The sequence below is a fragment of the Gallinula chloropus genome, assembly GCF_964237585.1.
Source record: "Gallinula chloropus genome assembly, chromosome: 4".
Classification (NCBI taxonomy): Eukaryota; Metazoa; Chordata; class Aves; order Gruiformes; family Rallidae; genus Gallinula; species Gallinula chloropus.
This window is the reverse complement of record NC_140088.1, coordinates 25,300,538-25,323,076: the sequence shown is the minus strand read 5'-3', so window position 1 is coordinate 25,323,076 and position 22,539 is coordinate 25,300,538. Positions and strand designations below refer to the sequence as shown.

Below are 22,539 nucleotides of genomic sequence, written 5' to 3'. Positions count from 1 at the left end.
CCCAGTCTTCCCAGTTTTAATATATTCCTTAGCATACTTGAGAAAAAGTTAAACTGCAAGAGAAATGCATGTTAAGAATGTAAAAACATACAAAAATGAATGTGTAACAAGCCCAGGTTTTATGAGAGCGTAACTACATTAATTTTCAAGACATTCAAGCTTTTTCTGTAGATTCATTTGAGTGACCCACTATTTAGCATTTTTCATCCAATAAAATTTCACTTATGAATACTTCTCAACCATAAGCACACTCTGCTTCCTTGAAAGGCTATTGTTAAAAATTAGTATAAAAAGAAAAGATAGATGAAATACTGTGGGTTTACCTCAGAGAACAGAAACAGTTTCTGGAAAAAGTCAAGACATGAGTTTTAAAGACAACAGAATAAAATCTTTAACTCGTATTCAGTAGATCATCTAAAAATTCTAATTCATTAGTGTGCAGGTAAACATTTGGGTCTTCAAAGTTCTCCTCTATTTCACACACAATTTTTGCCTCCTATATTTACTTATGTTTGTTAATACTCACTATTTGTGTACACTGTGGTAGAAAATCCAGAATAAATGCCACGCATTCTAGTGAAATATCATACGTAACAAGAATATATAACACTGGAAGGGTGATGGGATCTCAAAAATCTAGTTTGAGATTCAGTACGTTGGTTACAAGCAAGACATGAGTTTCTCAAACTGCCAGTAACGCCTTTTAAAGAGATTAATACTTCAACAATCATTTTTAGGAGAGCAATGGGCACATCCATAGCTACAGAATTAATAGGAAAAAATGCTATAAAACATCCTACTCCTTTACATTGCAGCACTTTCCTATGTGAGTCTTTCTATGCGGAGTCTCAGACAATAATTGCTCTGACTTACTGATACCTTCTCCTCCTCTGCTAGCATGTCCGCTTTCTTGTCCTGGATGGCTACTCGATGCTGGCAACTGAGGTCCAGCACTTGCCAACACAAATCAGACCACTGTTTACACATGCCTGCATTTCTTCTGGCCACTGAATACAGTATCTCCGCTACTTCTTCAGCTGATTACAACTCAGATAACTGAACGGATAATGAGAGTTAATTATATTCACATGATGCAAATGAATTTATGGTCACACAAAATCTCGGCTACAGTAACAATTACACAGACCTAGTAAATCCTCATGCCCAAAGCAACAAGTATACTACAGTAACGTTAAAAGAGGTAAGACAGGACAAACATGCGTATCAGTACTACCATAAGGCACTGCTGATCTGCACCATGGCAATGGTTTACCTAACTCTTCTACATTAAATTAAACACACATATACAAAACCAACATACCATCTTTCTACAAAGTTTTAGACTAGGGTCTAATTATGTAAGAAACATATATGGTTATTATATTCTTCTGAAACAAACAGCAATAACTATTTTCTTACTTTGGTTAGTTTAGCTATATAAAATTGATCTTTTAAAATATTGGCAGAAGCCCAACTCTAATAAGATTCAAAATTGTAAACACACTATCATCTAATTTCACCTGTTAGATTAAAAACAAAAGGCCTAAACAGATGCCTCAAAACGGATGACAAGTTTGAAGATTACTGCTAAAGAAATTTCATTTTCTAAAAAGGCACTCCCAAGGTCACTAGCTTAATCATCACAAACAAGTTTATATTAACCAATCTGGACATAATCTGTTATATTTCGAGATTCCCCCACCCAAAATAACCACAAGGGATATATGCCAGTAAACACAATTATCCCCATCTACAGCAATGTACACAGCTAGCGTAAAGCCAGTACTGACACCTTATTTTGTGTAAAACATAATGTGAAGATAAAGTAAAAAACCCCTCAAATATATGTGCTAAACAATAACAAAACCCAACTTTCATTGGTTTTAACAACTTCATTATTCTCCTTATTAAATCTTTGTAGCAGAGGCTTTATAAACAAAGCTATCATATATATATGCTGTTATTAATTGTTCTGGTTTTGTTCTATTATTTTAAGTGTAGAATTTGCAACCCATTTCACTTAGTTCCAGTCAAATGGATAATGTCTCTAGGTTAAACAAAACTGTCCTCCCCTTCTTTCTCCTTTTTGAAACTCTGCAGTGTCACACACATAAGATTTTAGAAAAGTACAATGCCTGTGGCAAGGTACTGTGCTGTCTACACCAAACAATTTTGCCTGCAATAAAATGGCAGCAGATGACATATTCATAACCACTGCAAGCAAGAACATGCACATCATGGCCAAATTAACATTCCCTGGATTTGGCCCTGGCTTTAAACCACAGACATGCTCTCGTTTTATCCTGTAATGCTATACTGTTTGTTTTGTTCACTACTGTACTTTTCCCACACCAAGTAATACAGTAGTCATAGAAGTACAGGGGGAAACAACGTTTGCTCATTTATAGACCAGCATACAGCCAGGTAATCTCCTAACAATTTACTGGAAAAGCTTATGTCCAAACATTATATGGTTAGGAACAGTCACTCGCATTCTATACATAACCTTCCACTAATTCTTTCCCTCTCCTGTTATGAATTGCTAAAAAGTTAGTGTTAAATTAGAAAACTATTATGAAGAATACCCAGCCTAAAAAGTACAACCTATTTAATCATCTTAGCTGAAGATATTATTTTCCAAAGCCATCCTGAACGCACCAGAAGTTAAACATCATTACTTGAAAATTGCCATTTAGATTACACATGTGAACAAAAGCAATCATTGTCTTGTCTGAATAAGGCTGGCTGAAAATACTTCACACTACAACAGGCCCTTTATTCTACTATTCAAGAGCCCGACCAATTCAAAGTAACAATGAAGTTTTAATGGAACTTCCCTGGAATCTACTGCCTGACTTGTTGGATAGGCCTCCACTGGAAATATTTATTAGTAGCAGCATCTTTGTGAAACACTACCATCCAAAACATGACTTCTGACAAGACATTTAATGTCTTATTTTCCACAAATTCAGAGGTGGATTTTTTTTTCCCTCATGCAAGGATACAAGTTTGCCAGTCCTATGTAAATATTAAGTCCTGTCATTTCTACACATGCATGTGTGGGAAGAGGGAGGGTATGTTTGTTTTTAAATAGAGCTAGCACAACTTGTCATACTTCCCAGACTCCAGATTTGGAACAGAAGGCTTTTTGAAAAGTGATTTATTGGCAGTATGAGCTCCGAGTTATGTATGTATCTGCAGGCAAGTACATCTGTTGCATAGGTGTATATCTTTGGACTTCTACCAGCTTCCCTTGCAGTTTAACACTAATTTATAGCAGAATTTATAGAGGAAAACAACGGAGATTTTATGAGTAAGCCAAGCCAAGCCTCAATTAAGACTTTCAAAACAATAATTACTTGGTGCCAATTATGTCTACTTCTTACATGAACACACTTTAAGAACCCAAGAAGGGCTAGCCAAAGACTGCAAATACTTTGCCTTTACTCATTTTTATTCAATGGAGTCTCTAAAAGCATGTACAAACCCAGATCTCCAGCAGCTTTCTACATTTTCCACTGTCACCCCAAACACTGGGAAAAGAACAGAACGTTAGTTTGGAACTAGTTATTTTTGTATTTCTATGCAAAACCAAGCTAAAAAGTTTTAAAAATAGAAGTAAGTAAAATGTTTTTAATTGCCATCCTAGTACAAACTCTTTATAATGAGAAAGCACTGTTCCTTTAGGGTAAACAGTAGGAGTTACCAGCACACCCACCTTCTCATTGCAGAAAGATAAAAATTCCGTAATAGTCTCAAAACAAATGTTGTTAGAAGATACAAGAGCACTTCAGAATGCAGGTTTGGGGTTTTTTTTTTTTTAACATGTTATCCTTTCAGCATCAGTCTGCTATTTCTTCTTTCAGAGAACATGCATTACAACAGTGTTCACACATATATATGTATGTATATATTATTTTTAAAAAAGCCAATAAAGTAAATTTCCTTTTAAGGAGAAAAAAAAAAAACCCTAAACTACCTAACAAGCAATGAAGTAATTGGATTGTCAGCAAGTAAGCAAGAAAAACAGGCACATCATATACAAAAGCAAATTGATTTCAGGAAAAACATATATCACAGTAAAAAAATTCCAGCAGAAGTAGTGATGTTTTTAATAATGCACTATGCCAAATCTACCTGAAGAGATTTACTATAAGCAATTATCCACATTATGTAACTGATGTACAAACATTTTTGGTGCCTCCATACCCCTCCACATGAACTACTTGGAATGGTTCAACCATACTTTGAATTATCATGGAGAAACAGTGAAGAACTGAACGACAAAACTACAGTTGTCTGTTTTCCTGATACAAAACATATCACTAACTTTTAAAGGCACAATTCAATACAACTTTCATGTATGAACTGGAGTATTTTAGAGCATAAACACAACAGCAAAAAATGCCACGTGACTGAAATAAATAAAGCTAATGGTATTTCCATAACTTGTTTTTATCAACAGAGACCTGATATTACCTTTGAAGCTAATAATATATGGGTTATTAAATACATATTTGCTTGGGTTTTAACATGAATTTAATGGAGCAAATATTACACTAGAACAATATAGCCCAGTTGTGCTGCAGACGGAATTTTTGCTTCAACAAATTCTCGTTTTTTCTAGTATTTTCTAACGTCTTCACCCTAAGTTTGGCCCACCAACCCGAAAGCGTGAACAATGGTTTGCTGGTCTGATTTGCCACATTTTAGAAAACAAACAAACTAAAACCTACCACAATTATGTTTTGCATTCAGTGAGATTGGAAAATCCCTGAAGAGTAGTTGAGCAGGCACAACAAACCTGCCAGAAGAATTCACCTAGCTTATATGCCATTCCTTGCAGCCATATTTCCTGAGGAATGCTCAAAACCAAGATGGATAAACTCTTCTGGCATTCTGCTCCTTCAACTTTCTTTGATGAGCAAAGAGTGTCCTTATCACATTACAGCTTTGAGAATCAAGATAAACAAATGAAGTGCATGAATGCATCCTCTCACCTGATAAGAGCACACGCTGGATGACGCCTCCGTGTTCTCACTCACAACTTACAGGCACATGCACGTCCCAAGCACATGGCAAAGCAACTGCATACAGACACCCTCAAGCAGAAGGAAAAAACAACACTTATAGGTCTTCCGGGGCTTACTAAAAGAAACTGTGGCTCAATCCACTACAAAGGGTGGCCATCTTTAAATTAAAAGGCAAGTCAAATTTACTATGCACGTTTTTTTCCTACCATTTACAATAATACTGATCTTCAGTGACAAAATACAAGCTCTATGAAATGTCAGAATTCTAGTCTGGTATTCTACAGAACAAAAGGATATACTGTTCTTATAATCACGGTCTTCCATACCAAACCACAACAGTTTAAGTTGTGTCCTAAAATGACAATAGTTCTAGCACCATATTTTCTTCAATGCACACCTAAATTCCTTGCAAGCAGTACTAGGCAGATTGTTTAAACAAACTTCAGCAGGCACAAAATTCTGAATGTAATACAATTCTACTCTGACCTAGGAAAACAAAGATCTCTAAGTGTCCTTAGCTATGAAATTAAGGAACTTAGAGAAAAGATGCATCATTTCAATACTATTTTTCGAGATTAATTCATGCAAGGTGAGACAATTAAAAGCAAGTTTATTCCTTAATAGTTGCAGAGCTGGCACCAAAAATGCCCTCTTGTGGCACAGCAGTACCCTGCAGAGCCTGCCCTCAGTTCTTTCAACTTAAAACTAAGAATGTATTACTCAGGGGGTTATTTTAAAACTAATAAAGAGATAGGAAAACGCACAATAAGCTAAACTAAAATGGCAAACATTTTTCAGAGTTTGAATGAATGCTTCAACTCAGTTACTCTACGCTGTTCTTTCATTTTCCTTTTTTCTGAGTGTTAGTGTAAGTAGTAACATCTGGTCCCTCCTGCAAATCTGCTCTGGGAACAGAGCACTGTCACTTCGGCAGATTCCTGAAAGGGGAATATTTGTGCTGCCTTAAATCTTTTATTAAAGAATGTGTGTAAAAACAGTTTCACTGGGAAACTACCCAAGCACTTCAACATCTTTGACAATAGGGAACAACTTGCAAGGCTGCCTCACTCACAGACTACGGATTCTCAGAATTGTACCACTGAACTTCAGAGGAACAGTCAACAGAGAACTACAGTCAACAACTACCCAGCAAATTTCCTTGCCATTGGAGCAAAGCAGCACACTACATACGTTTCTGTTAAGTAGAAATGTAACTGTGATGGCTTCAATTCCCTTCATCTGAAAGCAGCATCCTTTCACAACGGTGTTGGTGATTTTTTGCAGCTTTTTAACTCAGTCTGTCAAAGTGATATTAAGAGACGGGCTCATCTGCAAACAAACCAATCAAAACAGAAAAAACAACCCGCCAAGGAAGCCTTTCAACTGAAGCCAAACCTCAACAGGCACTGAAATCCTGATGCCCAGCAAGGGACAGAGTCTCCCATCTTGCGTCTATAGCACAGGGCAGTTAAGAGCACATTCTTGAACAGATCACACTCTTCCTTGCATTCTCCCAACCGATGGCAACTCAGGCTGCCTGGCAGCCCTACAGATTATTCATGAGGAGAGTCACTAACAGCTTGTTTCCCTTGTCCTGCTCCAGTGTAAACAGTCTGCTGCGAAAGGTGTTACCCTGGGTTTTTTTCAAACCACAGTTCGAGTAGGAAACAATTGTTTGTAAGCGTGGGAATACCATATTTCAGCTGCCAGTTAATCTGCAAAAACCCAGAGGACGGTCATGTTTCACTAGTGTGTGCTCATTACAAGCACGAGGACCGAGGTGGTAATGGCATATGCAGCGCTGCCCAGTGGGACAGATGAGCAAAGAGGCAAGTTTGAAAGTGTTAAGTCTGAGAGGAAAAAAAAAAACCAACAAAAAACCCACACAAAAAGCCCACACACATTTTGTCCAAAGATGAACATATTTAAACAGTATTTTTAGAATCATAGAATCATTATGATTGGAAAAGACCTCTAAGATCAACAAGTCATCCCGTCAACCCAGCACCACCACACCCACTAAACCATGTCCTGAAGTGCCACATCTACTGGTTTTTTGAACACCTTCAGGGATGGTGACCACTTCCCTGGGCAGCCTGTTCCAGTCTACGCCTACCCTGGTGTAACTTGAGGCCGTTTCCTCTCGTCCTCCCTTCCTACTTGGAAGAACAGAACAACTTCGACCTCACTACAACCTTCCTGCAAATAGTTGTAGAGAGCACTAAGGTCTCCCCTCAGCCTCCTCTTCTCCAAACTCTCAATTAATTAATTAAAATCAAGGTAAAAAACCACACAACACTTGTGCAACCTATTATAAACCCTCAGTCAAGCCCAAAATTTCCGTTGGAAGATTAAGACAACCATAGAAAACAATAAAAAAATTTCATTATCTAAGTACCTAAAAACTGTCTCCTTTCAGTTAGCAACCATCCATTTTTGGTTTATACAATGCCATTTTCAAAGTTCTTAACTGAAGTTTCAAGTTCCAAGATTTTTTTTTAAATACCTGTTATAAAAGCAATGTGTTTTAAAATAATCATTTAATCCTTAGTGAAATCACTATGTCATTTCATCTGTAAGAGCACAGGTGTAAATTTAAAATAAAATAAATCCTTTTCAAAAAAGTGTCACTGAGCTTTTCCTCAAAATTTGGTTTGTATGTAGCTGAGATACAAGTCCTCCTGTGAAAAGCCAGGTGCACGGACTGTGGGCTTACTTGCATCCCATATTTTTGTGGCAGTCTGGGCCCCCACACTTCACACAAGTCATGGAAACACGCACATCACTGACACTCAACATACCCCGTTAGCCATGCTGCAAAGCTACTCAAGACAGTTCAGAAACAACACAGGATTATGACAAGAGAGTTTACCAATCCAGCATGACAACATAGCAAATCAGTAGGATATGAGATATTTTTTATCATTTTGCTCATGCAGCATTTCCAGTAAAGATTCTCAAAGAGAAGACAATTGAATCATTGAGCAGTATTCTTTCAGGTGTCACAATCCAACAAGCCTTTAATCATCCCTTTTGAGCCCTATAAAACAATATTTTCTTCTAGAGTTATCCTAGCTTGTGTCTATTTTCTACATCCTGGTCTTGCTACCCAAAGGGAGAAGTTAACTACAAGGCACTGAGTAAAACCAAGCCACAGGAAGATCTACAAAACCAGTTATCCAGTCAATATCCCAAGCTATCAAGGCTGTAGTCTTTCATGCAGCTGTATGCAGTTCTCCTTCACTGCCTGGAGAACCTAAGAAAAACATACACGAGTACACACCCATATAAAAGGCACAGTATAGGGTGCTGAAGAAGAGAAAAAGAAATCATCAAGTTTCCTTATTACCTTGGAACAGCTGTTAAGCCACACCTAAGACTGGAAGAAAGAAGTCTCTAATCAGTAATATGCAGTCTTGAGAGGCTTCCTCTTCAACCAGCCTTCTTCAGGCATATTCTAACAAAAATCCCTCTCTCTCCATAATATAGCGCAGATCACTAACCTGTGCTGTCCTGGGATATCTGCAGCTTTCTTAGCCTCTCTGTCTTCTGATCTGGGAAGGAAATTCTCAGTCTCTGTACCCACCCATCTTGACTCAGCAAGTCTTCCCTCCTGAGCACCAGGCATTCAGGCAGAGAATGTCATTTCCCAACCCTTACAGGAAATAACTCCTCATAATCCTTGAGGGGTTGAACTTCGAGAAGGTCTGTCCTTTACAGTTTCATTTCAGCATATGCAAATGGTATCGATTACATAGGTCAAAAGTATCTCAGTCTTCTTGAAACTAGGAGCACCTTCGCATCAGTTCCAGTATCTACCACATAGCTAAAACCAATCGTGTAAAGAAGGGAAGTAGTCAGCTATCCTAGGTCCTTAAGTCGTTCACAGCTACTCTGAGCAGTTAAGACAACACACTCTACAGAACATACTACACAAATCAACTTTATCTTAAATGCCACAGCTGCCTTTTTAATCTTCTTTAACAGGCAGTCTAAGGAGAAGCTTATACTTATTTCAAAAAAAAAAATCCACCTTATTAAGTACATACTAAGCAGCAGCCCATTTCAGTGAGTTGGTCTGGTTTTCTTCCAAGCAATCAAACCAACGCTTTACAAAACAGCACATCTCTAAAAACTGTTTTTACTATAGCCTTTTTACAGGGTATTTCCAGAGAAGCACCACCTAACTATAAACCTGGTTTTCAGGCTCTGTAGAAACAGTTTTCAACACTGGGGTCGGGGGAGGTATCAACCTAAGAGCTAAAAACCTTTAAAAGACATTCCTCTCCGGTTGAATTTCAGATTAAGTAAACTCCTTCCTCTAACTGTCAGACCTGACAAGAAAGCAGGCATCCTCATTATCAGCCACCCTAAAAAATACAAATAATAAAAGCTTTACTGTAAGAGTAACCATAGTCCATTTGACTATTGAGACACTGAAAATAATCTTTACCCCAATCAATGGTAAAGGCCTGTGCTTTAAAAAGAAAGAAAATTAACAGAACATCTACAAATAGTTTACTGCAAATCTCTGACTGACCTTTTAACAGCTGAAATGGCATAAATTCCAGGAAAGACTTACAACAGCGTCACTCCTACCATTCTCGAAAGCTTGTGAGAGACACAACTTCTCCTAGCACCAAGAAAAATACCAAGGACAGAACTATCGCCTCAAAGTAATTTGTCTCAATAAGTAGCATATTTATAATGTTGTCTTATAAAGATGGCAAATGCAAACCTCACAGATTTATTTATCCAGCACGAGATACAAAAAAAGCTTCACTAGACAATCTTTGACCTGCTTGAACTTCAAGAATACTTCTTGCAGGGGGAGGGTAGAAACTGTTAGCAACATCACTATAAATGTATTTTAGCATAAATTAATTTTGACACAAACCAGTAAGGTAAATGGAATAACTTCACTGTCCAAATTAGAGCTCTGCATCTTAAAGAAGGGAAGCTATGAATAAAACAATTGCTACCTTAGATGGCGTGACATGAAGAAAATATATCAACTTTTTTTTCTTTTTTTACATATTGGAAAGTCCACATTCTAACATCATCCTTAACTTGTCCATGACACATTGTGATAAAGTCATTCTTGTACCTCTAAACTGCTTTCAAAAGTTTGATTAATGCTTTAGCTTCTGGGCAGTCACAGAGAAAGTATTTCCTCCTCTTATGCAGCCAATTCAGTTAATTCTCTGTCAGAAGTTGACAAAAACTACCAGGAACACACATAATTTATAACCTGCTAGGAACAGAACAACAAAGTTACATGGTCTAGATTAAAAAAGTGTATTTAAAAATAGAAAATGAAATCAAGATTTACTATTTACAATTCTGTGAGCCATTAAACAAAACAAAAACAAAAAAATAAGAAAAAAGGCACCCTACTTCCTTATTGCATACTCACAGAGATATTTTACTTTAGCTCACAAAGTAACTGTCACAAATTAAGTCGCTTTGTGACCTGTACTACTAAATATTTATTTCTGGAAACAGTGGTGCAACATGAAAGACTCACTGAAGAATTTTTAACAACAAATTCAGAAAAAAACCCAAAACATTATACAAGCAACCACAAGTAAGCAAAACTATTTCAACTGTTCAGCTTGTATATTTCATAGGTAAAAGTAATTTTGTTTATGAAGACAGCAATTCCAAGGAGCACAAACCTCTACTGACTCTCTACTTGCCTGCAAAAAGTAATTTATTTGATTAGTAGTCAGAAATTGGTTCTCTCTACCCCACAAATGGTTAAAAGCTTCTAGGAAGGTTGTTTTTTCTTACAATAAACCATTCCTACATGGCAGGTTCAATGTTTCCTGAGCATTTTTCATTTTGACCTAAAGATCAACCTTAAGAAAGCCACAATGCAACTGAGAACCAAGCATGCTACATTCAAATCAGCTGAAAACGTTGAGGCTTTTCTAACACTACTACCCCACTTTAATTCTTCACCTGGGCACACTTCACAGACCATAGCACTCTAAATTCATACCTTCTGGAGAAAACAAAACATTTCTTTCAAAAAGACAGCAAAGATAATATTCACTAACAGGTACTTATTTATAAAATTTCACTTTCTTTTTTCCTATTCCCACAGGGAAAAAAAAAAAGTCACAAGCCTATTTACAATGTACCTCACCAGTTATAGAAACCACTCAAGAAATAGCTGTATGACAGATGACAGCCTAAACATTCATTTATAAGCCTTCTCATCTCCCTACACAAACAAAATTCTTTTCTGTACATCAATAATGAAAAAATTATTGTAGCTTTACTACTTACATTATTTAAAAACACAGTCTACAGCTGCTTCATTTTAAGATTCCAGGCAACACTTAGTCTGACTTCCACAAACCACAGTTTACTTGAGCTTCTGCTGTCTGCCTACTGTACTGACATAGGAACAATCAGAGACACCCCTCAAATGGCTTACTGTAGTTGCTCTATTGGATCCATCAAGGAAGATGAGCTATAAAAAACTTAACTCCTGTAGTTCTCAGACTACTACTTTTCTACTGTTGGGAGAGAAAAGTCACATCTTCCACACACAGAAGTTTCTGTATTCCTCTTTGGATTTCTCTCTTTAGTCCATTTGATTTATCAGTACCATTTAATCATTTATTTGCAACTAGCTTAAACCAATGCCTTCTGACCCTTCCAGATCACTACATTTTACATCCCATCCCACTGCTCATTCAAGAATTTATTCTTCCCAGACATGACTGATATACATAGCTCCATCATTCACTTCTTCAGCCTTGACTGGTTTTCTGCAGCTTTCCAAGCCCCTCATCCCCCAGCTATCCCTATGCTACCAGAACCACGGGTTTGACCAGTGAAAGGACAAGCAGGTCAGACATGAGAGCTGACTGTTGCATCTAATCAACAGGAAAAATAAAAACCAGTGAGATGCTTTATAAGCGATGCTGATGCACCGAAGTTTCAGGAAGAGGACATTGATTTGTGGGGGATTATTTTACATCTCCTGGAAACTGTGTAACAGCCCATAGTATCCAACATAAACCAAATCCACACTGCAGACTGCTAAAAATGCTTAGTATCTTTTCTAGTTTGTGAACAGTCACATCAAAAAAATCTGTATCAAAAGGCCTTTAATTCACTAATTATCTACCTATCCAAAATTACTTCCCATCTTTTGTTCTCTTCTTCTGACCTTGATAGTAATGCAAACTCCATTTAAACAGTGTTTTCACAAAGTCAATGTTTGAGGCATATTTTTTTACTATTATTAGAACTGGAACCATGACAGCAGACTCTGCTTGCCCAGTATGACCAGCCTACCTGCAGGGCCTGGCCCACAGCTCACCCTGCCCCACTGCTGACTGCCATGCAGCACAATAACATTGTTTTAAATGGGAAGTAAGCAACAATTTCATGTTAAAAGAAAAAAAAAAAAAGAAAATCAAAAGAAAAAAGGCAAGTTCAGAAATTACTCTCTTTAAATAACAAATTTTAAAAATTAGGCCTGATATCCTAAGATAGTAACAATAAGTATCAACTGTTTGATAACTGTCCTTTAAGGAAAACTGTTTTCATCATTTTACAGCTAATATTTATTTCAACATGGTTTTGAACCACCACATTTTCTGTGAAACAACTGTCTACATCTAGGTTTTATCAGTCTTACCTCACCATGCGAACAGCTAATGCTGTAACTCCTGATCTTCAGAAAAATATCATTACTAATGCAGCTTTCCCAACCAGTGAAAATTACATATAGTAAATCACACCCATTAGCATATTCCTGTCTGCAGATGCGCTTAAACACTCAGCTGAAATAGATATAACAGATTTACTATTCTAAGTATTAGGATAAGCCCCATTTCTTTCCCTTTGATCCAAAGTAGGCATTGAACTCAAGCATTAAGAACACTTGCAGAACACACATTTAAAACACCTCAAAATTTGCTTCAAAAGATACCTATTAAAAATACATTTGCCTTTTGCCCTCTGATTTACACTGTTTGATAAACAAACAGTGCCTCTACTTTTCAGTTGCTCTCCGTTATATTAATACAAATATCCTAAGTTAATCAAAATGAGTCCTTCTTCCATCTGCAGAAGGGAGAGAGAAATCACTCAAAAAAGCAAAGAACTGAATAATCATGAAAGTGGCTGCTCAAACATTTTGCAAGTTTGAAGACGACTCTGAAACTATGACGTTTTAAAACAAATATGCAGCTGATGAAAGACCAGTAACTCTACATTTTTTTCATATGTAAGAGTAGAAAATTAACAGCAGTTCTTCTGCTTAATACTATTTGACAATCACAGTCTATATAGAGCTCCCAGAAAAAAGCATCACCTGCAAATTGCAGAATCCACATGTCTTCTCAAAACGCTCAGTACTATGATATTAGTTCAGTATATTTGGGCTCTATAAAGTAAACAAAAACATAATAAAGTTCCTCACTTGACAAAAGATTGCAAATAAACCATAATGTTGTGGGTTTTGTGTGGCAAGGTTGGGAGGAGGGGGCTGCAGGGGTAGCATCTGGTCTCCAGCCAGCATCAACTCACTACACCCAATTATTACTCAAATGCTCTATTTCAGCAGCGTATCCAATTGTAACTTTAAAAGCTTTGGTGGTTTTGATTGTACATGTTGTTAAACTAAAACCAAAAAACTTTAAACATACAGGTGAGCAATAAGGAAAACAGGGGTTTAAACAGAAAACTTCAGGCAAAAAAAGCACGTACCTACTATGTATTGGTAACAAGCTTTTATACCTGTCTAGGCAAGTCGGCGACATTCTTGCCAAGTACTACGTGGCAGACAATCAAAAAGAAAAGGGCTGGGCACTTAACCAGATTCTTTTTGGATTTTAACATCTTTAATTACAAATGTGTTATTAAATTAAAGGTTCTGTTTCTAAGGACAACATCTCAGAACAAACTGTGTAAAATTGTCTAATAATGCTGCAGGAAAAGAAAATTAAACTACAACTGAGGGGTTTGTCCCATCCTTTACTGTTATCCAAGCCAAGGTCATAAAAAAACCCAAAACATTTTTCAAAAAACACATCTAGGAGGCAAAGACAAAACAAATTAGATGTAACAGGAAATTAGAATGTACAGTCATACCGGATAGAATCGGATGTGATATTAAGTAAATGTGACACCACAATATTCAAGTTGGCCTTTGCAGGGATGCAGCACTACAACACTGAAGCAGTACACTTAATCTGTACCAAAGAAATGTAAATATTTGAGACGACAGCAAACTTTGATCAGTAGTGAGGTGAAAACTCATTTTAGTATAATCCATCTGCAACAGATGGAATGATGGGAAAATACAGGGCACAAAACCCAAAAGAAAAGCCAGCACCCATGTACTTCATATCATGTGCTTCTCTCTTTACTGAAGCACTTGTTAAGATTGCCTAGTATTGCCAGACTCGCCTGGGAAAAGGACTTTTTTGTTTCTTCTATTACAAACCACAAAAACATCTTGCATGGTGTATTTGCCAGCAGATAGGTGATCCTCTCAGGAAGGTCCAATTGCTAGAGAGTTTAACAGCTACTGATGGACTGTTCTTCAACAATTCTGCTGCCCCAAGTATTTGAGATTCTCTTCTGGTAGATAACGGGTAACAAATAAAACAACAGTGTTGAAGAGATTATCAATTTCCTTATCTGATGTGGAAGACATACTGCATACTTCTAAAATCAATCTGAAATGTAACACAATATTATGAAAACTATTTTTAAGACCATAGCAATACCTATCCACTACACCTGTATTTATGTTTAATCTTCACATTTTAGACAGACTTCCAGAAATACTGAAAACCTCGTTGCAATATGCAGCTTCCTAAAACATATGCACATGTTCACCTGCACACAGATTCAATGAATACAGAGATGCACACTACTTCAGCAAAGAAGCTGAATGAATGAAATTTTTCTGACAGGTTCATGGTAAGGAAGCTAGAATGTGTACTGAACTTTTAAAATGTGGTGGCAGCCCTGGAGAACCAGTCTGTACCCTTGTTACCGAGCTACAACACAAGTGGTACAACCCCAGCCAGAACAAAAGAATGTTCCTCTGTTTCCCAGGCAACTTTGATTTTCAGAAGTGTTCAACACCCAAAACAGTGTTTCAAGTTAACGGGAACCATGCTTTAAATATATGTTATCCTTGCTGGCCTCCTTAGATAGTCAACACTCAGTTTTCTAACACATGAGTATTTTGGAAGAAAGGTAAACAAGGAATGACAAATGAAGCTAAGCATTTATTGGTGGAACCTTGCTTTAAAAAACACACTAAAACTAGCACCTCCCTTTGGACACTCCTCCCCCCACAAGGAAGGCATGCAATATTCCTCTTTAGTCACACACATCACTGAACCAAGCAGCATTTTCCTTATGCACAGTTCCAAGTTTGCTGTTCCAGAGGGCATTCTGCAATTCAGGCAGTATGAAAATACCTTTTTCCTGCTTTCTGGAAGCTAAACTACAAAGCACTTTTGCTGTCTGCAATCACCATCAGTCTCAGCCTGTACAAATCTATCAGTTAACTTCCCTGTCTAATGAGCAAATGTCTCATTTTAACTGTCATCAAAAGGAGAATACCCAGTTGTTTCCCCAACTTGAATGAAACCTGGTTACTGTATCTACCTAGCAGCTCCAATATCCCCTGCTCAGTTCTGTTAACAATCCAGGAGAACAAAATTTATTAAACAGGCTGATCAAAGCCAGAGCTGGAGAACAGAGGGCAAGAGGAGAGATACAGAGAAACTTGTACAACCCATACTATTTACTTCTACTGTATGTAGTGTTTTTTTTCCCCAGTGCCCAAATGGAACTCTTTCTTACAAGAAACGAAAAAAAAACCCAAAATTTAATAAAAAGCACCGAGACAAACTGACCTCAATCCCGGCAGTTTTTCTCTTGCTGTCTCCTCTCCTGCGGGTGAACCAGTAGAGGCCGCTCAAGACCGCCTGTAGCTTCTGCAGAACTGCAGGATGGGGCAGCTTCCCTACTCCAGTATTGCAACACAAAGGCCAGTTGGAGCATTTTTATTCCACCTCTCAATTTCATATCCGTTTTTCCAAAGGTACTAATTATCTCAATGAAATCTAGTCCCCTCAATGGCAAATTCTTATTAAATTCTAGTAACCAGCCATAACCTACAAATTACTACATATGGTGCCTTGCCAGATTTAGCCAAACTAGAGCTATACCCATTGCTGTGGAACCAGTTCAGCTTTATTTCCCTGAAAGTTTCTCCATGACGTTTTACAGCACACAAAATCCCTTCATTTGGCCAGATACTATCCTCAAATTTGCTAGTGACAACGTAAACTTGTTCAACTTTGGTTGGTGAAGTCTTTATGTGGCTCGAGCCACACAGTTTTTATTCCACTTCAGGAACTTCACACAACTCAGTGGTTAGACAGCAACTACAGAGTGAAATACTTCATAGGCCAGGTCCTCACAGGTGGATTTCATATGGGTTTATTTACTTACAAACTAATGGAGACGTTTTATCTAAGCACGGGTTAAAGTACCACAAAGGACATAATCCATATTGAAGGTCTCATCATGAGGAACAGCTACTGTGAGTAAGGAGCAGCGCTAAGTGCTCCAACACCTTTTGCTTCTACAGCAATAACCATGACTGAAAAGTGAGCAAGAAAAAAAGTAACAATAATTTGTATTTACAGCATACCATGAAACACATAAAGTAGTGCTTTAGCCCACCTAAACAGCCTCTAGAAAGAAGGTGTTCAACATCCTACCAGGAGTGAAGAACACAGGAATTTCTGAATAATGTTGATTAAATTTATTAATGAGATTAGAAAACAATCTTTTCAGATAATTGAAAGGAATGAACTCCATAATCTCTTCCCTTTTAGGCTTCTGTGATTAAATAATCATTAACTGGGTATCATCTATACCACACACTGGGTGAATCTGAGCTCTTGTATGGTTTTGAGTGACATGGTATCTAAGATACGTGTTTGGCACAGCAGAATCAAAGTTACAAAATCAGTCCTCAGTTTGGGGTTCACCAACTTCTGTGTTCTCTGCTCACTCCCTACTTACAAATACTTGAAACCCATACCACACATATTTCCTACAAACAGTGGAAGATAAGTAAGAGAATTAATAAGTTGCAAACAGTTATTCACAGAATATTGCTGTGAACAACAGTGATATTGTAAAAGGCCTTGTTTCTTGTACATACACTATTCCCTGAAGAGGCCAGATTTCAGAAATAAATATCTGAAGTTAACTCTTTTTCTATTTAACTGCTTTTTATTTAAGTACTTATCTCAAACTTTCAAGGCTGTAAGAAGGTAACAAAAAGAAAGCATTCCAGAGCTTTAAAGCTTCCCAACCTCACAAGGTTTTTGGATGATCAGAAAAAGATAACAAGCAAATGGAATTAAAAGTCTGAACTATAAGGCATGCAATCACTGTTTCCCCATCAGTCACTATTTTCCCCTGCATGTCACATCTCCTTCCACAAAGAGTCTGCCAACCACACTTACCACTTCACATCAGCAACCCAACTGCTAGAAACAAACCAGAGCAAGTGCTAAGTCATTCAATTCCACATACGCTCAAGCAACAACATCCTTTCTGCAGTGACTCTAACATAAAGCAGTTGTCCAACAAACACAACATAGTTCAAAAACATCAGCACAAAACCAAACAAACAAAAAAGATATGGAAAAATAGTGCAAGCTGCCCTCTGCACTCCAAGTCAAAAAATGCAACATCCATAATACTTTCAGACCAAAAACCATGCAGACCTATGATCACACCTAAATCAATATTCCTCTTAAAAGATCTCAAAGGTCAGCATACCAACAAATTAAACACTTTTTTGGGTTTTTTTTTTAAGTTAAACCGCTGGTTTTATAAATTTTTGTCACTCAAAGAGGAAGTTGGTCACATTGATGCAGAGTCTAACAATTCACAAGGAATGGTGACCAAATTGCAACCTTTCATAATCGGCACCTGTATTGAGCATAGTTGATTATGCCTTATCTTATATTTATGAAAAACAAAGATGCTGAGGCTATGTATGTGGTGGGGGGTGTCGGGGGTGGGGGAGAAGGGATAAAAAGTTATACCATCTTCTCCTTAGGACAAGCTATTTAAGTTTCAAATAAACCACAAAAGAAACAGACTTTACCAAAACTACCAAATGGAGATCTGGAAAAATCAGTTTATAGATCATTTATTTAATGTTTTATTTTGTCATTTTAGAATAAAAGGCAGGACTGAACTAATAGGGTTTACCACTACCAAGAAAACCTGAAGAATAATCAGAACAATCCTTCAGGAAGACATGGATGTGAATAAATAGGAATAATTAGAATGTAGCTTCATACATAGCTTCCTAATATAATTTACATTCTTAAGAGTTAAAGCTGTAAAGGGAAGGACAGATCTGTATGTATCAGGCAGTTCACAGCATTTGCATGTGCTGTCAGTGTGGGTGTCTTCCCCAAATAGGCAAACAAGCTAACACTAAAATGCAGAAATTTGAGAAATTTTTAGAGCTAAGAAAGCACTTTTGTTGTTTGAGAGTCTCACAAAAGCTCATTCCAGTGTATGAGTCTGTTCACTCACATGCAACAAAGATGACTTCATATTGCAAGAGGTGTAGAGAAGAACCACAGGACAATCAAACAGATGGAGAGCCCTTTTTGAAAGGCTGGACAAAGAACCCAGCTTATTTAGTTGAGCAAAACAAGACTAAAAGGGGATGTGGATACAAACATCTCGAGTAAACAAACAAAGGGAACATAGTCCCTTTTAAACTACAGAACAGCACTGACACACACAAAAACCCCCAACATTATAAACCAGAGCACGTTAATTAGGAAGCTTCTCTCCATCGGAAGGGAAGTTCTGGATATTTTCAAACTCTCAGTATGCAGAAAGGTTAAAACTGCTTACCTGGTTTTGATATTAAGCTTGATCAATTTATAAGCCTTTCTTTTATTATATGAGGTTTTAGGGTTTTTCCATAATACTGAAGGAAGTAGCAAAGACGTGGAAGTAAACAAACACGGGATTAATTCATTTTTTGAAGTCAGACAGCTCACATCCAATGTCTTAACTAACATTTTCATTACTGCTGTACCAGAAATACGTTTTGTAAGTGGAGTTAGCCAGTATACATTTAACTAAAATGTTTGGTACTGTCCCCCACACGTAATTATTTAAAATAGAAATAATCTTTAGTATTACTTTAATTTCACTAAAGAAATAATACTTAAACATTTCAAACAGAAATATGACTGACAAGATACATAAAGAAATTGACCAAAGAGGAAAAACTACAACAGATTGCATTAAAATTGTAAATTATCACAAGAGAGAGAGATTACTCATAGCATTCATCCTGACACCCTTCAATACTTCAATAGCCAAGGAGTGAAAATGTGCTCATGAAGTTTGTGTAGATGACATCACCACCAGTACAAAGAGGACTGGGTAGTTATACAGAAGAGCTCATGTTTTTTTTGGCGAGATGGAATGCCAGAAAATGGAATTTAACACTACAATATGTGAAATCTTTCAATTAGGGACCAGCAACCTTTTCTGTAAGCTGAGAACACATCATGTGGAAGCAACATAGGAGCAACAAACGAAGCAACAAGGCATGGAAACCCTCATCTAAGGATGACGTTGTTTACATGAGTGCAAGAGGAGCTCAATAGGTTCACGGAAGAAAAAGTGAGAAATTCCACTTGGCTCAGGAAGCCTCTGAGCTGAAAACAGAGAGGCTAGAGCAGTGCTGGGGGATGTATCACTGCTGAAGATGATACTCTATCACGTGAATCTCTGGTGTGAAGCAGTACAACTGAACAAATTTATGTTAAATAATTGCTGCTGCTCCTTACAAAACTTTGCTTGGCTAAAGAGGGTCCAGTTTATCCAACTGCTATGTAAAATACATGCTCCATTGAGCATTTCACTTCCTGCAGCAATTCCAGTTCAAGCTAAAGAATGCTATTAGCACAAGTTATGACGATACCCTACACACAGCTGTAATTTAACAGAGCAGAATTTCATTTTCTCTAATTTCCTGACAAACAAGACACAAGAATGGTCTTCTGTATGGAGCAGCTGGGAAAAGGCATCTAAGCTGTTCTAAAACTGCACCAGTAAGTTTCTGTAAAGGACAGAAAAAGAAATAGATGTATTCCTACAAAGGAGAAAGAAGTTTGTGTTGATATATCTACATGAATAATCTGTTTACATTACAGACTACAGTTATCAAACTTAGAGTTACACTAGTCACCCATATAACCAAAAGAACTCATATTCCTTTCTTTCAAAGCACTGCAACAGTTACCAGGGTGGCTGCTGTATTCAACTGATATTCAACCACTGGCCACTGCCTTGCTGCTATATTCTGTTCATAAGTTGAGTGCTAAACTAACTGCCCAGTCCAGCACTGTATGTAATTCTCTTCTTCAGCTTAACAGTGACTGACAAGGCTTTGTAGAAAAGTAAAAAAAATAATAAATTTTAAGATAATCTGCGATTTTATTTAACAAAATCCTATTGTGTGAGTATTTATGATGCCTTCAGTCAATTCCTCCTTCACCTGACCAAGCACTGTGCTGAAGACTGACCTTTACTAAAACCCCCAAGTTTCTCAAAGGCTTTAGGGTACACTCTTGCAGGCACTTCAAAACTAGATATCTACAACACAGTTGTCAGCAGTTACAAGGGAGTGTACCGCATGACCAGGGCTAACCACTCCAGCCCAGTACTGAAGCAGTAAGTTACCCTGAGTGTTTTCCAGTCCTTTTCTATAAGTTTCACTGAATTTCTCTCACACTCAGATTTCCCAAAGGAAAACGTAAGACATCTTAAGTGACACACAACTCTATATTCACGGTACACTGGAGTTTTACTGATTTGATTAAATCTCTCCTTTTACATCTGTGTTTACATTAGTAAAAACCTCACATAAATAATGTTTGAAAGATGCTCCTTTAATTATGCTATTTTGCTACAACATGCTTGCACCTTCTAGAATAAAAAGGCCTTAACAGGCAGCACATCTCGTGGTTTTAGCCCTTCTCCGAACGAGGTAAACTACGTAGTATACCACCAGCCACCACCAGCCCAGACAAGGCAAGTTCATCTGCTCAGCCCCGGCGCTGGGAAGACACGCTGAAAGCCTGTGTTTGCAAAACTTCCCAGTGCCGCATCCGCAGCCACGAGCCATTTAAAACAGAATGAAACCCAAACCATCCAGCTTCGACCAACACTCCACCTGCCACAAACCGCGTTTTATATAGCGGGAAGGGCGGGGAGAGGGAGAACAACACAACAACCGCAACAAAAACTGAAGAGCCGCCTCCGGGGAAACCTGTTGCTAGCCACCGAGAAAGCGCGGCAGGCGGAGGAGGGGGGGGAACCCCGCATCCCGCCCCGCCCGGCAGCCAACTTTCCCCATCCGCCCCCGAAACCACACACCCCGCAGTCACTCTCCGTCGCGTTGATCATTAATTAAATCGGCGGACACGCTAGGCGGGGGACGTGGGGGCGGAAAGGAGGTAAAAGCGGCCCAGCGCCCCCTCACCCCTCCTCCTGCCTCCCTCCCGCCTGAGGCGTCCCCGCGGGCGGGCCGGGGCCGCGCCGCCACCGCCCCCCGCGAGCGGCCGCCCGAGGGCGGCACGGGGCAGGGGAGCACTCACTCGATGAAGTAGCTGGCGCCCTCCTCCGAGAACCCTTCCTCCCATCCGCGGGGCAGGTCTGCAAAGGAGGAGAAGGGGGGGGGGGGAGAGAGAAAGCGGAGAAGGAGAGGTGAGAACTCTGCCCTCACCCCCGAGATGCCTCCCTAGTCGCGGGGTGGGGGGCGCTGAGGAGGGGGAGCGGGGCGGCCGTTAACAGTGCGCGGCGCTAGGGCAGGTCGGGGGCAGCTTTCCCGCCGCCTCCGGGCACCCACCTGAGCGGATCATGTGGCCGGAGTTGACGGGCTCCCCGGTGCGAGGATGCAGCCAAGTGGTGGTGCGGGTCAGGTCGCTGGGAGGGAGAAGCGGAAAACATGCACCTGTTAGCGACTGCGTGCGGCCGCCCGGCCGGGCGGGAGGGAAGCGGGCAAGCAGGCAGCAGCGGGAGCGGGGCCACCCTCCACACCCGCACCCCTTTCCCCTGCGCCCCCGCCCGCCGGCGCCCCCTTACTCGATGAAGAAGACTCGCCCGTCCTTGCAGACGCCGTAGGACCAGTGCTCAGGTAGACTGTCCCGCCCCACCGCCGCCGCCATGTTCGCAGTGCGCGCAGCCAGCCAGCTAGCCGGCCGGGGAGGGGGTGCGGGCGGGCTGGCGGCCGGCGCTCGGCGCCCAGCGCCCGGCTCTGCTCGGTAGCGCCACCGCGGCCGCCGGAGGCGCGGCGCCCTGGCGCGGGCGAGGGGCGACACCTCCCGCCCGTCAGGAGACAGGAGCCTGCCCCGGGGAAGCCGCAAAGCCCGCGGGGAAGAGGGGCGGG

General features: G+C 39.3%; 1 protein-coding gene across 2 annotated transcripts in view; it reads right to left on the bottom strand.

The window, feature by feature from the left end:
* PLEKHA7 (pleckstrin homology domain containing A7) overlaps positions 1 to 22,318 on the bottom strand; it is a gene marked incomplete at both ends in the record, with an annotated part of 148,262 nt that extends 125,944 nt beyond the window's left edge. For both annotated transcript variants that reach the window (XM_084263713.1, XM_084263712.1), the window contains 3 exons: positions 21,749 to 21,806; positions 22,000 to 22,076; positions 22,236 to 22,318. In XM_084263713.1, coding sequence (XP_084119839.1) covers positions 21,749 to 21,806; positions 22,000 to 22,076; positions 22,236 to 22,318 — 218 coding nt within the window. The remainder of the gene's footprint in view (positions 1 to 21,748; positions 21,807 to 21,999; positions 22,077 to 22,235) is intronic.
* Positions 22,319 to 22,539: the final 221 nt, after the last annotated feature.